Consider the following 17,553-nt stretch of genomic DNA (forward strand, 5'->3'; position numbering starts at 1 on the left):
TTGTCTCACCACTCTATCTCGGCTAGAGATGACATCAGGTAAGCATGCAACCAAGCAGACCTGCTGTAGAAAGCTGTCATGCGGCATACCGATCTGTCATACCGGTCCATTGTCGCTAACAGCAACACCACCCCAACAGCGTCAACGTCCCATCCTGGTTGTCAGCCATGTGTCAGGAGACGACTGTGGCTATGTGGCCTGGAGTGCCGCAGGGCAGTGTGCTGTCTCCTCCGCGTCTTACCGGCAGTCCGGGCAGGCCTGCGCTGCCGGGCAGCCCGTCCAGGCCGTCGGGGGCCGGGCCGGCCGGCGGGGCCAGGCTCGCCGTCGCGGAAGCCCGGCGCGCCTGGTGCCCCCCTGTCGCCGGCGGTGCCCGGCGGCATGATCAGGAGGCCGGGGGAACCGGGCCAGCCGGGCGAGCCGGCCACGCCTGCGGCACGGCGGCGCCGGGTCACGGGAGAGGGGGAGGGGGCGCTGGAACAGGGAGGCTACCGGCTCATCACGCGGAGGACGAGAAGTGGTAAAAGTCGGGTCACTGCCGCCTCTTGAGTTTGGCCCTTGGGCAGCCGCACATAAGCTGTAAAAAGTTTGTCCAAACTAAACGCAACATGTGATCATGATGTCACCCTGCAGCCAAGTGTTTTCAGATCTGAATGCGAATTTCATTTCGTTACTTCAGGCCACAAACGTTTCCCAAAACCGGCAAAGTGTCAACGTTCAAAACATACACTGAGTCTATTTGGAAACATAAGCGATCTCGCGAAGCTAAATGAATGTGTAGCTTTTCTGAAACCTCGCGCGCAGTAAGCCATCACGAGAGTGTACAGCATGTCCTGTCGCATATTAATACCAACAGGTCAAGTGCAACCAGGTCAGCCCGGTCCGGCCGGTCCGGTCCGATCCAGCTCAGCCCGGTCCGGTCCGGTCCTGTCCGATCCAGTTCAGCCCGGTCCGGTCCAATCCGGTCTGGTCGAACCCAGCCGGTTCGGCCCGGTCAAGCTCGGCCGGCCTGGTCCGGTCCGGTCGAGCTCAGTCGGTCTGGTCCGGGCCGGCCCGGTCCGGCCCAGCTCAGCCCGGTCCGCAGCCCTGCCCACCTGCAGCGCCGGGCAGTCCATCGAGACCGGGGTAGCCGCTGCGGCCCACCAGGCCTGGCAGTCCCGGTGGTCCGAAGGGACCGCGGGGACCGGCGACCCCGTCCGGGCCGGGCCGGCCGGGCAGTCCCGGCCAGCCACGTTCGCCCTTCTGGCACGGCGACCCTGAGGACGAGCGGGACGCCAAGTCAGGTCACGGGTCAGGTCACAGGGCTACGGGTACACAGTCAGGGCAGGTCATCGGGTCAAGCGCGGGTACAGGTCAGCCCAGGTCACTGGGTCAAACACAGACATACGTCAGGTCGGGGCGGCGGCGCGACACGCTGCTTCAGTCATCCGGCGACGGAGACACATTCCGTGTGAAGGTGCAAGACACGCCACGCCGGGAGACGCAGGACAGGCGCTCTGAGCCCGTCCGTCCCGTTGAGACCAGTTCACCCTCACTTGGTTACCCCCCCCCCCCCCCATTCATCGTACCATCACAGCAGACTCCCGCAACACACAGCAGGCAGCGTGGGTCTGGGCGCCGCCGGAGGGGGACGGGGGGGGGGGGGCGCTCACCTCCATATGGGGTACAGTCGTCACCCGGCGGGCCACTGGGGCCCGGCAGACCGTCCGTGCCGTCCGGGCCGGGCAAGCCGTCCAGACCCGGCGGACCCGGCGGGCCCGACGGCCCGGGCGGGCCCGGTCTTGGGTTCCCCGGCACCAGACTTGCGGTGCCCTTGGTTCCTGCGGCGCGGGGCGGCTGGTCAGAGCTCAGGGATGCGGCGCGACGGCCGGTTAGCACTCAGAGGAGCGGCGGAGTGGCTGGTCAACGCTCGGAGGGCCGTTGCGGTGCCCTGTCAGCGCTCAGAGCGCGGTGTGGCGACCGTTCAGCGCTCAGAGCGCGGTGCGGTGTCCGGTCAGCGCTCAGAGGGGCGGTGTGGCGACCGTTCAGCGCTCAGAGTGCGGTGCGGTGTCCGGTCAGCGCTCAGAGGGGCGGTGCGGTGCCCTGTCAGCGCTCAGAGCGCGGTCCGGTGTCCGGTCAGCGCTCAGAGGAGCGGTGCAGGCACCGCCAGCTGCCGGCTTCTATCACATAGCACGCCTTCGATTGACATACATTGCAGTGTTGGCCTAAATCAGCAGCGCATGGCGACTCTGCAGGTTCAATGAAAGACCGCGGCGAACACCCGGATAACCCAGTTTGATCCCGGCAAGGCAAAGGCAAAGAGGTCAGCGATAAAATTCGTATTGAGCATTCGTGTTGGTGTTTCACTGACTCACTGCAGGTGTGCGGGCAAAAGGACATTTTACTGCAACTTAATGATCAGCGCTTGCGAGCTGTATTCACAGAGTACACACGGGGAACCAAAAGAACAACACATTGAATCTTCTTTACAACATACCCCAAATTCTTCAAAGAGCTTTGAATTACCCCTAACCTAATTCAAACGCCTGCATGCGAACGTTTTGGTACATTTAGCGATATACAAACGAGGGATGATTTAAGCAAAAGTCATGGCCACGTGTAGAAAATAAAATTGCCGAAAAGATAGTTCTGATTTCGTATTTTATTTTGTACTTAACTCAATTTTTTGTTCTGGAGATGCAGCGCTAGCGCAGCGCAGCGCAGCGCTGCAGGGTTTTCCAAGTTATGGTACCTTTGTGTTAAAAAGCTCAGTTAAAAGGAGTCCAAAACTTAAAATCTACTACGCCCGACATTCAACGATCACGTCTCGGACGAAATAAATCAAGCGTAGCCACAATAGAAAATAATACGAACTAATAACGTATATCCAGGAAAATTGGGCGACGATGCCTTCCCGAAATGTTACCAGCCAGGCCTCCGACCCGAACGAACCACACAACCCGCCACCATCAGCAGACCTTACGCGGGACCGCCACCACGCAGCACGTCGATGGACAACACGCGGTCACCGGTCTGCCGGGCGGCGCTCGCGGCGGCTGGCGCGCGCCCACCGCCTGTGGACACTCGCCTTGGAAGCCGGTGTCTCCTCGGCGTCCGGGCAAGCCGTCGAGGCCGGGGCGTCCTGGCCGGCCGTCGGGGCCGTCGAAACCGCGGCCGGGGGCTCCCGGGAGGCCGCGGCGGCCGACGAAGCCCTCAGGGCCTCGGGAGCCCGCCGGACCACGGGGCCCGGCTTCGCCGCCCGGGCGGCCGTCGCGGCCCGGGGCGCCGGGTTCTGACGGTCCCTGGCGGCCCGGCGGGCCCGCGGGTCCGTCGGGCCCTGGCGGGCCCCGCCAGCCGCGCGGGCCCGGCCTGCCGTCCAGGCCGTCCAGGCCGGGCAGGCCGGCGGGGCCCGGCGCGCCGTAGTCGCCCTGGTCGCCGGGAGGCCCGAGCAGCGGGCCACCGATGCTCGGGTCGTAGAGGCCCTTGGGGCCTGGGTCACCCTGCAGCCCGGGCCTCCCCGGCACGCCGGCCACACCCGGCAGGCCCTTGAGACCAGGCAGGCCTGGCCGGCCGGTCTCGCCAGCCGTGCCCAGCACGCCCTTGGCTCCGAACTGCCCCGGCGGGCCAGGTCGGCCCAGCTTGCCACGTGGTCCGTCGCTGCCCCGCCAGCCGGGCGGTCCCTTGCGGCCGGGCGTGCCGGGCCAGCCGGGTTGACCGCCAGGGCCCGGTGGGCCATAGGCGCCCGGCTCTCCTGGCCAGCCCAGCGGGCCAGGGAGGCCCGGCGGCCCCCTGCATCAGACAGCGGGCACGTCCGTCACTGCGCGGTCACAGCGGGGCACCCCGTCACCGCACGGTCACAGCGGGGCACCCCGTCACCGCACGGTCACAGCGGGGCACCCCGTCACCGTACGGTCACAGCGGGGCACCCCCGTCACCGCGCGGTCACAGCGGGGCACCCCGTCACCGCACGGTCACAGCGGGGCACCCCGTCACCGTACGGTCACAGCGGGGCACCCCGTCACCGTACGGTCACAGCGGGGCACCCCGTCACCGTACGGTCACAGCGGGGCACCCCCGTCACCGCGCGGTCACAGCGGGGCACCCCGTCACCGCACGGTCACAGCGGGGCACCCCGTCACCGTACGGTCACAGCGGGGCACCCCCGTCACCGCACGGTCACAGCAGGACACCACCGCCACCGCGCGGTCACAGCGGGGCACCCCGCCACCGCGCGGTCACAGCGGGGCACCCCCGTCACCGCACGGTTACAGCGGGGCACCCCGTCACCGCACGGTCACAGCGGGGCACCCCGTCACCGCACGGTCACAGCGGGGCACCCCGTCACCGCACGGTCACAGCGGGGCACCACCGCCACCGCACGGTCACAGCGGGGCACCCCCGTCACCGTACGGTCACAGCGGGGCACCCCGTCACCGTACGGTCACAGCGGGGCACCCCGTCACCGTACGGTCACAGCAAGACACCACCGCCACCGCACGGTCACAGCGAGGCACCCCCGTCACCGCACGGTCACAGCGGGGCACCCCGTCACCGTACGGTCACAGCAGGACACCACCGCCACCGCACGGTCACAGCGGGGCACCCCGTCACCGTACGGTCACAGCGGGGCACCCCGTCACCGCACGGTCACAGCGGGGCATCCCGTCACCGTACGGTCACAGCGGGGCACCCCCGTCACCGCACGGTCACAGCGGGGCACCCCGTCACCGTACGGTCACAGCGGGGCACCCCCGTCACCGCACGGTCACAGCGGGCTGCGTGAAGTGCTGCGCGACCAAAGGTCGGCGTCTCAGTCACAATGCGCTATCTCGGGGATCACTTGACATCAGTGGGCGCTGCTAGAACGCATCAAGACATGACATTTGAAGGCGCATGGTAACAGCACAATGCTGGTCTCTAATAGCAGTGCAATGCTGGTTTCTGGCTACAGTGCTTATCCACCGTTTCATTCGTACCGGGTCCAAACAGCTTCTAACACAAACAAAATAAACCGTAAGCAGCCTTTACATTGGACCGGGCACGGCAACCAGGTTCGGATTGAATCGTGGCAGCCCCCACGGTGCTTAGGAGAGATGCGGCCTGCTCGGCCGCCTCGTTCCTAAGTCTGCCAAATGCCTGCAGACCATGCTGAGGTGACCTTCAAGAATATCCAAATGGGTCTTTTCGAGACCCGCTGGCGTATCGAGGCGGACAAGAGGGCTCAATGCGGGGTCAGATGATGTGAGTCGGTTTCTTTTTCGGGCAATGTGAGCGTGGAGTCCACTCACAGCACGTTTTATCGGTGCTGGGCCTGAGTTTGGTAGCTGATTGACGCGACATCCATGTCCTCTCAATGACAACTTAGAAATTGCATTTTAAGACAAGCTGGGCCGAAAATGCTGGCTTCTGTGCCTAGTTTTCGGCTGCCGTAGCCCGCGAGGCTGCCGCCTGATGCTGCACGCGGAGCACCGGGCCCTTCCGCATGTCGGGAGCCTCACCACCTGACGCGGCACGGCGCAGCTGCGCCTCTTTATCCCCCCCCCCCCCCCCTCCCTCCCGCGGCGGGCCCCGGAGCGGGGCCGCGCCCGCGCCGGGCCTTACGCTGGTCCTGGTCGGCTGATGTCCGGGTCCAGATAGGTCAGGTCAGAGCCGGGTGCGCCCTGCTCCCCCTGGAAGCCCTTCGGCCCGGCTGGCCCGTGGCGGTCCTCGCCCGGCTCACCACGTCGGCCCGGCATGCCCACTGGCCCCACCGAGCCCTGCAACAGCGGCGCAGCGCGGCGGGGTGTGAAGGGGCAACACCTGACCCAGCGTCACGTCACCATGCTCGAGAGCTACCTTACCTTATACCTTATGTCCGAGTGTCGCCTCACCATGTCCTAGTATCGCCTCACCATGTACCCTGCATCAGGTGACATGCATGTACCCTGCATGTCACCTCGCCATGTGCGAGTGTTACCTCACCATGTACTAGTGCCACCTCACCGTATCCGAATGTCACTTCACCGTGTCCGAATGTCCCCTCACCGTGTCTGAGTGCCGCCTCATCAAGGCCGAGTGTCACCTTACCGTGTCCGAGTGTCACCTTACCATGGCCGAGTGTCACCTCACAGTGGCCGAGTGTCACCTCACAGTGTCCGAGTGTCACCTCACGTAAGGGGTGCTACGTTCCAACAGTGTTCCGACGCGCACATCATGTTCCAGCAGACTATGGTGCAGCCTATTTCTGATTTCTGTGCAGTCTTCTGTGCAGTCTATACCGTCGCTTCCAATGCAGTCATGCAGTGACGTATTCCAAAAGAGGTGGAGTCGAGCGAAGGATACGCGTGCTAAATTGGCGCGCATTCCGGTAGAGATGCACGACAAATAACGGCGGCGTCATATTCCAACGTATTTAGTTAATGCACGCGCATCATTCCAACAGAGCGATCCTCCATGACGTCACAATCCAGCATGATCGTGAAAATACGACAGCGACATTTGAACAGAGCTGCGCAGTACGGTCACACGGTGTCCGTTCCAATGAAGTTTTACGACCGTAGAGAAATCAATGTTCGAAGGCATTGTTTCATCTTCTTAATGCCTGTCGGCCCGTATGCTGTATAGGGTGGTGGGTGAGTCGCCATTGCACGGACATTATCAGACGCTTCGGGCATTGTCCCCTTCAGAGCTGTGAAGCACTACGAGGGCCTTATAAGCGCTAAAGCACTGAAGAACGGTTCCTGTAAAGGGATTGCCCCACATTTGAAGATATTCGGCGTCCAGTGGAGACACAATAGACACAGTGACACAATGGAAAACATCGGATAGGATGAAATATGCTCACTGATAACTATCGATGCACTTTTAAGTGGAAAATGCAACTCTAGACAACGCAATTTCTCTATTTAGCAAATGTGCTCCTCACTACGTCATTGTTTGACTGCGTAATTATACCTCGCACAACATTGATTGAGAACCCACCTACGACCTGTGGGCTCTCCAGACGTTTTATCTGGAAATCGTGCCCACGAAAGTCAGATATGAATGACTTGACAATTATATTTTTCTTGGCATTGATCGTCGCATGGCCAATGCAATGATAAGATTTCAATAACGTTATTATGGCGTCGTGGATGCCTGGATGGCCTGGATGCCTGGATGCCTGGATGCCTGGATGCCTTGATGCAGTCCGCAAGAAATAGAACGTTGATGTCTGCGGTGGTGTAGGTCAGAATCTAGAGGGCTTCAGGTCTTAAGAATGGCAGGACTGTGAACTGCACCGAATGATCTTCAACATGACTTTTTCACTTCAAAACTCCATAGAAATGTGAAATACCCCTTTACAAGGAGTGGTCCACATTAACACATAAACGCATAAACAAAAAACATTGGAAGTATATCAGTAGTTATAAATTACAATTTCCACGACATCTGATGAAATTACTTATTACTCATTACTTAAATATATAGTTACGTAGTTACAACGCTTATATATATATATATATATATATATATATATATATATATATATATATATATATATATATATATATATATGCATATTTATATGAACGATATTGCTGCTGATTATCTGATGATAATTGATCCACAATATCCTCAACTGATGATAAAGCGTTCCCTTGAACAACGCTTCAATAACATTCGCCGTCGTGGAGAAGTGAACAAGTATGCAGCCTGACACGCGCAGTGCGTTCAGATCTGCAACCATCGATGAAGGGAGACACTTACGCGATATCCTTGTTCGCCCTCTTGACCCTTGTAGCCTGGCCGTCCTGCGAAGCCCGGCAGGCCCTGCGGTCAGAGATCAAATGGCGGGGTCAGAGGTCACGTGTCAGATGTGCGGGATTTCGGGGGAAACGACGCCACTGGGAAGGTTTACGCTTTTCCATCCTTCTGACATGTTCAAGCTCCAATTAACTAAGTTACATTCTTCAAAGCTTCCTAACTGCAAACAGCTTGTTAGAACTCGCACAGCTTTTCGTTCTGACCACCACCCATGAAAAATCAACCCCAAGCGCCCCTTCCACTTTCCCAGCGACGCAAAGGGCCATATGTTAACACCGGAAAGCGTCAAATTGCAGGTCGCTACATTCCACTAAGAGGCGGAAACTAACAACGGGAAAAAAAACGTAGGAAGCAGAGCGTAGTCACTTTTCAGTTCTTCTTTTAAGTTCAGCATTATAGGCATCCAGTCGCATCACAAAAAAGTAATTGCCAAATATTCTCGCAGAAAACCTCAACCGTCGATCGAGCCGTCGCAGCACAGTGCACAGCCCAGCACAGCAGCACAGCAGCACAGCAGCACAGCACAGTTCGGCATTCGTGCGGAAGGCCACTTCCGACGGCGGCGCCGGTCTGCCGCCCGTGGTTTGCGGTCACGGGCGCCGGTCACCGGTGCGCAGGCGCCGGTCACCGGTGCGCAGGCGCCGGTCACCAGTGCGCAGGCGCCGGTCACCAGTGCGCGGGCGCCGGTCACCGGTGCGCGGGCGCCGGTCACCGGTGCGCATGCGCCGGTCACCAGTGCGCAGGCGCCGGTCACCGGTGCGCAGGCGCCGGCCCCGTCACCGGCCGGGGGCGGGAGCTCTCACCGGTGGACCGGGCGGTTTGTCCTCGCCGGGGTCGCCCTTGGCGCCGGCCGAGCCTCCTTCGCCTGGATCGCCCGGCAGTCCGGGCAGGCCGCTGGGACCTGCAGTGTCGTGACACGGTGTCAGAGTGGCCACCGCTGGTGTCATGACACGGCGCTAAGTGGATCACCGCTGATGTCGTGACACGGTGTCAGAGTGAGCCACCGCTGGTGTCGTGACACGGTGTCAGAGTGAGCTACCGCTGGTGTCGTGACACGGTGTCAGAGTGGACCACCGCTGGTGCCGTGACACGATGTCAGAGTGAGCCACCGCTGGTGTCGTGACACGGTGTCAGAGTAAGCCACCGCTGGTGTCGTGACACGGTGTCAGAGTGAGCCACCGCTGGTGTCGTGACACGGTGTCAGAGTGGACCACCGCTGGTGCCGTGACACGGTGTCAGAGTGAGCCACCGCTGGTGTCGTGACACGGTGTCAGAGTAAGCCACCGCTGGTGTCGTGACACGGTGTCAGAGTGGGGCAGCTGCAGCTCACAGCCCGTGACCCACCGAACACATCTCTTAGGACAACATCTCGTGTGTTCAATGTCGCGTCCTTTGCGGGTACAAGAAGTTAACTGCGCAGAATTTCCTAATAGATATGACCGGTTCCAATGGACTTGGAAAAAGCAATGGAATCAATTGCTTAATTCAAGTATGCGGGGCGACACACATGAATACATACTGATGTGCATGCAACATAAACATACATAAACACACAACGCCTCATATCATATCACTGTCTATAACAGCGCAATCGTAGAACTCGAAACGCCAGTCGATTTCGTGACTAAAAGCGACGGAAAATGACCTGGTAAACATGATAGCAAATAAACATAAACATAAACAGCAAAAAACATAAACAGCAAATAGTGGTGGTCGTGGCTCACGCCGGTGACTGCCGGTGTTGCAACTGACGTCGGACGTCACCCACTCCCCTCTCCCTCCCCCCCCCCCCCCCAAGAAGCCTCACCTGCTGCTCCGCGCGGCCCGATCAGGCCCGGTAGGCCGTCCCGGCCCGGGAGGCCGTCCACGCAGGTACAGCCCTTGACACCGGGGTCACCCCGAGCTCCCAGCGGACCGGGGCCGCCCTGCCACGCACGGCAGGTCAGAGGGCAGCCACGTGACAGACAGCAGGTCAAAGCACAGCCGTGTATGTGACAGGCGGCAGGCCAGTGGACAGCCATGTGCTAGGTAGCACGCCAGTGGGCAGCCATGTGACATACGGCTGGCCAGTGGACAGCCATGTGATATACAGCAAGTCAGTGGACAGCCATCTGCTAGACGACAGGCCAGTGGACAACCATGTGACGGCAACAGGTCAGTGGACGCCTACACCCATGTGAGACGCGGCAGTTCACCTGACAGCCATGCGACACGTGGACGATTAGCAGACAGCCGCACGACGCACAGACGGTCAGTGGCAAGCCCATTGCTGCTCACCGTCTGGGCTTCACGTGAGATATCGGAATTACTAGCAGACATCACCAGCATACAGCACTATCAGACACATCCATCAGACATGACCTTCAGGCATCACTACACGCAACGTTGTGTCGGCAGCACTGTTCGGCTCTCCCACTCGCAGCAAGGCACTATCATAATTCACAAAGCCAACCTTCCGGAACTTAACACAGAGCACAGGCCAAACGCGTCAAACTGTATTCAAATGGCGCGCTCCGCTGATTGGTGCGCTACTCACCGAATCATCCCAGGCAAAGCCGACACGAACGCAGCGCAACAGCGCCAGCGTTGACAGCACCGCGGGCCTTTATAGAAGCACGCCCCTCCCGGCAGGAAAGGCACCCCCTTCACACGCACAGCGAGGGTTAAAACACGCGGCTCAACGCGCCGGGTTCAACCGTAATGACCTCCCGGTGTTCCGCGTGTCCGACGTCGGTGACCCCGAGGCCTCAGTGACCCCGGGGTCGCTGTGATCCCGACCGGCGGCGCCGCCTTCGATACTGACCGGCAGGCCGGGCGCTCCGTTGAAGCCGAGGAGGCCGGGCTCGCCGCGGTCGCCGCGCGCGCCCGGGTCCCCGGATGGGCCCCGGTCGCCGCGCGGGCCCACACGTCCGAACGGGCCCATGGGACCCGTTTCGCCATGCAGACCCTGCATGCCGACCTGTCCGGGTAGGCCAGGCACGCCCGGAAGGCCGCGCGCGCCCTGGCAGATGCACCACTGGTCGGTGCCCGGCGCCTGCCGACAGACAAGGCGGACAGTCAGGTCAGGTCAGGTCAGGTCAGGTCGGTAGATCTAGTCAACAAGTCAGGTTAGGCTAGATCAGGTTGGCAGGTCAGGTCAGGTCGGCAGACCAGGTCACTTTACACCAAGTCAGGTTGGAAGGTCAGGTCAGGTCAGGTCGGGTCGGTGGCATCGTGCATCACATCACAAGATCATAAGCAAACACTAGGGGGCGGGCAGACGAGCAGACACGCATGGAAAATGCGGGCAGACACACATACATACATATACACACACATACAATGGTGTATCTACATGTAACGTACTGAGAAACGTCGCGGAACGGCGCTTATCAATCCACGGGCGAGGGTAAGAGCCCTCAGAGGCGGAATAATCATGCAGTAATCAACATGTAATGTTTTTCAACTGGTGGCCAAATGAAATGACAAGGCAGTTCATTTGACTGTCAGGGGCTTTCACGAAAGCTCACCGCGCCAAAAATAGACATGAGAATTGTCCACGTGTCCTTGCGGAAATCAAATGCGGTCGTTTACATTTATTTCAGCTCCAGACAAGTCAGCATCGGTCTCTCAGCTTGACAAACATTTCAGAATAAAAATAGTTTGCTGTATCAAAGGATACTTACGACGCTGGTGGGTTTACGAATCAATTCAAGGAGGGAGAGGAGAGCAGAGGCAATATCATGAAACGATGCAAAAAAATCCAAGGGGAGAATCCCGGAGATCCAACGTACGCTTTGCACTGCTGTAACCGGAAGCAATGGAAATAAAAATTTAAAGTAAGAAAATGCTTGACGGTATCTTCTGGTAGCACGCATTTTACTCAGCCGACACAGTGCTAATTTTTTGTTGCCTTATTTAGCTGCCATATTTCAGCATTCGCGATCCTTCGTTGCTGAGCAATAGGTTATGGTGCCGGCTGTATAACAATTTGACCGTCGTGCGTCTGAGAAGCCAGAGGTACGGGGTTCGATTCGCCGCCGTGCCCGCGCTTTCTGCCGGGGTAGGAGGCAGGCGACGCCACGTAGCCTCAGCAGCTGAGTGCTTCGGTAAGCCCCAGTGGCAGCCATGAGCTCTCGTCACTGTCTGACGTCGTCTGACGTCACTGTCTGACGTCGTCCGACGTCACTGTCGTCTGACACTCATCACAACTCCTGCACACACTCCCCGTACGCAGCTCATGCTACTCCCCACCGGCCACTGATAGAAACTGAAAGGCGCTGCAAGCATTCTGCCCAGCACAGTATACTGCTGAAAGAGAGCGGCAGTTTATCTCAGGGCCTTTGCGTATAGTGGAATGAGCATACAGGTAGCCTTTCGCGACCTCCAAAACGGGCGTAGTCTCGCAACATAAGTTGTGGGCTGAGCAGCGAGAAATGACGAAAGCTGCTCCAATGATGCTTCGACAAATGAGTTCCAAAGGAATTGGCCCACTTTTTTTCAAAATTGGGAGCGGAAGGGGGGGGGACAGAACCTAAAATAGCGATCATCGCAGGCGATGCAATCGCCGTACCTTCTCCCCACTTCCTCCCCCTCACGTTCCACGTAATTGCCGAGCATGCCTGTCCGCCAGCGACGACCGCAAGGACGTGATTTGACCTCACGTGACCTGACCTGTAGGTCAGCCGTGCTATGTGAAGGCAGTGTGAAGAGCCTGGGGAACGTGATCACGTAAATGGAAGTCGTCTGGGAAGGGAGGAGTTGTCGATCACGTCTCGGGCTCTCGCACGGGTTCAGATTCTCCATTCGCTCGCCGAGCGCGCAGCGGGCGAGGGCTTGCTGCCTCAGCTGCAGGAGGTGGCGAAGTAGGCGCAGGTGATGGGTTTGTGCATTGCCAAATCGCAAAACAGCCATCACAAACTGCACCAAATTTTCACTTGAGTTGAAAAAGCTTAGTGCTCCTCAAAACACTGTTTAACTAATCATACCCAAGAACATTGATTAAGTAATCAATAACATTTTAAAAAAATAACGCACTGATGGGTCTGCTTGCCCGCGCTGCTACGGTTACGCTCGCCAACGAATTTATTGTTTTCTGCCCTGATCCACATGCAGATGCGTGTGCCGGTGCTCTGATCCGCGTGCAGATGTGTGCGCCAGTACTCTGATCCGCGTGCAGATGTGTGTGCCGGTGCTCTGATTCGCGTGCAGATGTGTGTGCCAGTGCTCTGATCTGTGTGCGGATGCGTGTGCCGATTCTCTGATCCGCGTGCAAGCGCGTGCGCCGCTGCGCCGGTGAGTTGTGGGGAGTACGTATAATAACGTCATAAAGAACCACAGTTTCATAACAGCCAAAATTCTTATATTACGGACGTCTTTTCGGCCCTGGCGCATTGTCAAGTCTCAGCCGCCTTGATGAAGACACAAGGCCAAAACCCGGCCTCGAAACAAAAAGCTTAACTTGTATCAGGCTTAAGTTTTTACTCACCTACATGAACACACGTGGAAGACTAGTCATGTTGGCTTTCTCAGCCAACTTAGTGATAAACGACCCAAGATTTCGGGTCAGAAACCTGATTTCATCACAGATGACTATACACCTTGCTTATTGTTTGGCAACAACATGCAACAACGTGCATCAAATGTCTGAACGAAGGGGAACGCAGAAGAGCGTAGTGCTCAGAGGTCCCGAATCGTGACACGTGACACCGTGACCCGTGGCTGGGGGCCAGAACCTTCTCGCACATGCCCGTTCAGAGGCGTTCTCAGCTCCTGGAGTCCATGAGTCTCAGCTCAGCTCATAAGTCTCAGAGTCTCAGCTCCATAAATGGCCTTCTGCACAATCACCACGTACATATCTGCCTCGGCCCGACCCCGGGCCGATCCCATAGATTTCTAGGGGGGGGGGGGGGGGGGGGGGGAGGGGGATGTGACGACACGCTAGACCGCGGCGCCGGGGAAGGGTCGACCGTCTCCTGTGGCCAGTGGAGGTTCAGCCGTCTCCTGTGGCCAGTGGAGGGCCGCCCGTCTCCTGTGGCCAGTGGAGGGCCGCCCGTCTCCTGTGGCCAGTGGAGGTTCAGCCGTCTCCTGTGGCCAGTGGAGGTTCAGCCGTCTCCTGTAGCCAGTGGAGGGCCGCCCGTCTCCTGTGGCCAGTGGAGGTTCAGCCGTCCCCTGTGGCCAGTGGAGGGTCAGCCGTCTCCTGTAGCCAGTGGAGCGCCAGCCGTCTCCTGTAGCCAGTGGAGGGCCGCCCGTCTCCTGTGGCCAGTGGAGGGTCGGCCGTCTCCTGTGGCCAGTGGAGGGCCGCCCGTCTCCTGTAGCCAGTGGAGGGTCGGCCGTCTCCTGTAGCCAGTGGAGGGTCAGCCGTCTCCTGTGGCCAGTGGAGGGTCGGCCGTCTCCTGTGGCCAGTGGAGGGTCGGCCGTCTCCTGTAGCCAGTGGAGGGTCGGCCGTCTCCTGTAGCCAGTGGAGGGTCAGCCGTCTCCTGTGGCCAGTGGAGGGTCGGCCGTCTCCTGTGGCCAGTGGAGGGTCGGCCGTCTCCTGTAGCCAGTGGAGCGTCAGCCGTCTCCTGTAGCCAGTGGAGCGTCAGCCGTCTCCTGTGGCCAGTGGAGGGTCGGCCGTCTCCTGTAGCCAGTGGAGCGTCAGCCGTCTCCTGTGGCCAGTGGAGGTTCAGCCGTCTCCTGTAGCCAGTGGAGGTTCAGCCGTCTCCTGTGGCCAGTGGAGGGTCGGCCGTCTCCTGTAGCCAGTGGAGGGTCGGCCGTCTCCTGTAGCCAGTGGAGCGTCAGCCGTCTCCTGTGGCCAGTGGAGCGTCAGCCGTCTCCTGTAGCCAGTGGAGGGTCGGCCGTCTCCTGTAGCCAGTGGAGGGTCGGCCGTCTCCTGTAGCCAGTGGAGCGTCAGCCGTCTCCTGTAGCCAGTGGAGCGTCAGCCGTCTCCTGTGGCCAGTGGAGGTTCAGCCGTCTCCTGTAGCCAGTGGAGGGTCGGCCGTCTCCTGTAGCCAGTGGAGCGTCAGCCGTCTCCTGTAGCCAGTGGAGCGTCAGCCGTCTCCTGTGGCCAGTGGAGGGTCGGCCGTCTCCTGTAGCCAGTGGAGCGTCAGCCGTCTCCTGTGGCCAGTGGAGGTTCAGCCGTCTCCTGTAGCCAGTGGAGGTTCAGCCGTCTCCTGTGGCCAGTGGAGGGTCGGCCGTCTCCTGTAGCCAGTGGAGGGTCGGCCGTCTCCTGTAGCCAGTGGAGCGTCAGCCGTCTCCTGTAGCCAGTGGAGGGTCGGCCGTCTCCTGTAGCCAGTGGAGCGTCAGCCGTCTCCTGTAGCCAGTGGAGGGTCGGCCGTCTCCTGTAGCCAGTGGAGCGTCAGCCGTCTCCTGTAGCCAGTGGAGGGTCGGCCGTCTCCTGTAGCCAGTGGAGCGTCAGCCGTCTCCTGTAGCCAGTGGAGCGTCAGCCGTCTCCTGTGGCCAGTGCAGCGTCAGCCGTCTCCTGTAGCCAGTTGAGGGTCGGCCGTCTCCTGTAGCCAGTGGAGGGTCAGCCGTCTCCTGTAGCCAGTGGAGCGTCAGCCGTCTCCTGTGGCCAGTGGAGGGTCGGCCGTCTCCTGTGGCCAGTGGAGGGTCGGCCGTCTCCTGTGGCCAGTGGAGGGTCGGCCGTCTCCTGTGGCCAGTGGAGGTTCAGCCGTCTCCTGTAGCCAGTGGAGGGTCGGCCGTCTCCTGTGGCCAGTGGAGGTTCAGCCGTCTCCTGTGGCCAGTGGAGGGCCGCCCGTCTCCTGTGGCCAGTGGAGGGTCAGCCGTCTCCTGTGGCCAGTGGAGGGTCGGCCGTCTCCTGTGGCCAGTGGAGGGTCGGCCGTCTCCTGTGGCCAGTGGAGGGTCGGCCGTCTCCTGTGGCCAGTGGAGGGCCGCCCGTCTCCTGTGGCCAGTGGAGGGTCAGCCGTCTCCTGTGGCCAGTGGAGGGTCAGCCGTCTCCTGTGGCCAGTGGAGGGCCGCAGTGCCCGGTCCTCTGTCGTCCGGAGCCGAGCCGGCGGTGCCAGAGCGGCGGCCGGCGTGGTGTGACGCCTGACCCATGGCCCGCGGTTCTTGGGCCCGTGCACGACGAAAACGCTACACATCATCACCCCCGACACGTACTCAGGCCTGCCTTTCGCGAATTCCAAAGTTGCAATGTTTTGTTTCTAGACTTCTGCTAGATAATTACAGTGCGCACTACCGATCGTCGCGCTCAGTTAAGGGTGTACAGCGCAGGAGACTGCTTACAGTTGTGTGAGGGAAGGAATCAGGGGCACCGGAAGCTCTCTGAAGTTGGAGAAAGGGGGTGGGGGGATCAGCCACTTTTGTAAGCTCTTTGCAGGTCATACAGAAATGGGCAATGCTAAATTTTCAGAAACTTGAGAGGCTCAGCCCTCCTGTCCTCCACCCGTCCCCACCGATTCTCTTGCACCCTTGGATGGGATGCGTTCAAGTCCCTTGCTTAATATGCAAGAACCAGGGTGACTGGTTCGGTCCGGCGCAGCGACCAATGAAAATATCGATATGACGAAGAAGATGAATATGACGAAGTAGATTATGAAGATGATAATGCAAATCGGAAGACGGGGGAAGATCTGAAGAGTTGAAACACGGACACCTTGTCTTTGTTTTTCGCAGTGCGGCTCGGAATGTTGCAGCTCACTGTGTGTGTATGTATGTATGTATGTGTGTGTGTGTGTGTGTGTGTGTGTGTGTGTGTGTGTGTGTGTGTGTGTGTGTGTGTGTGTGTGTGTGTGTGTGTGTGTGTGTGTGTGTGTGTGTGTGTGTGTGTGTGTGTGTGTGTGTCCGTCTGTTAGTCTACAGCAACGTTGAGGAATACTGGATCATTGTCCGCCCATAACATACATCAGCCCTCTAGTTTAACAGCGTGGGGTCTTCTCCGTGCCCCCACAACTCGCCCCGACCACAGCCGGCTGGTGGTAGCTCCAGCGTCCGACCACCTGTGACGTCTTTCCCGCTGAACTACCTCCTTATCGGTCAGCGGTCGCTCCAGTGTCAGACTACCTGTGACGTCTCTCCCCGAGCGACCTCCTCATTGGCAAGCGATCGCTCCAGCGTCCGACCACCTGTGACGTCTTTCCCGCTGAACTACCTCCTTATTGGTCAGCGGTCGCTCCAGTGTCAGACTACCTGTGACGTCTCTCCCCGAGCGACCTCCTCATTGGCAAGCGATCGCTCCAGCGTCCGACCACCTGTGACGTCTTTCCCGCTGAACTACCTCCTTATTGGTCAGCGGTCGCTCCAGCGTCAGACTACCTGTGACGTCTCTCCCCGAACTACCTTCTCATTGGTTGGCGATCGCTTCAGCGTCAGACTTCCTATGACGTCTCTCACTGAGCTACCTCCTCATTGGTCAGCGTTCGGCGCAGGCAAGTTGTAACGTCTGCACGCCGCAATCGTTCAAGACTTGAGAGAACGGAGCAGGGTCCGTGGCCGACCCATCGGCCGAGCAACGCTGCCTCGACGTCTTGTTTATGACACTATCAGTCTCAGGCCGCATGAGAGGTGGAGATGGTGCGCTCTCTCCGTATCGTTTGAAATTCGAGATGATAGGACGATGCGAAGACCATTACTAGATAGCTCCTATCTGACCCATCAAGATGCCTTTGATAAGATGTATCTTTTATTTGAGCATCTTGGTTCAGTTGTCCTTTTTTCTAGATTGAACAAAGTTGTCATTGAACTCCCTTGCATCGTTCCAAGATGAGTTGTGCTGGGCGACGCCACCCGTGGCTTAGTCTAAGCCTCAACAACCAGCATGATTTTGCCATGCAGAAAACCTCTGGCGTTGAAATGTGGCGCGAAAGGTGTCCAATT

General features: G+C 59.2%; 1 protein-coding gene across 1 annotated transcript; it reads right to left on the reverse strand.

The window, feature by feature from the left end:
- Positions 1-317: 317 nt before the first annotated feature.
- On the reverse strand, positions 318-10,684 carry LOC119114204 (collagen alpha-1(I) chain; the record flags this gene model as incomplete). Its single annotated transcript, XM_037238402.1, has 10 exons — positions 10,565-10,684; positions 9,569-9,686; positions 8,565-8,662; positions 7,705-7,767; positions 5,578-5,732; positions 3,345-3,765; positions 3,061-3,278; positions 1,650-1,777; positions 1,092-1,253; positions 318-427 (listed from the first exon to the last, which is right to left on the reverse strand). Coding segments are annotated over exons 1-10 (1,593 nt in total), but the record flags the coding sequence as incomplete, so codon positions are not given.
- Between the last annotated feature and the right edge of the window lie 6,869 nt (positions 10,685-17,553).

This window comes from Pollicipes pollicipes, unplaced genomic scaffold, assembly GCF_011947565.3.
Source record: "Pollicipes pollicipes isolate AB1234 unplaced genomic scaffold, Ppol_2.1 Scaffold_7262;HRSCAF=8765_pilon_pilon_pilon, whole genome shotgun sequence".
In the NCBI taxonomy this organism is placed as follows: domain Eukaryota; kingdom Metazoa; phylum Arthropoda; class Thecostraca; order Pollicipedomorpha; family Pollicipedidae; genus Pollicipes; species Pollicipes pollicipes.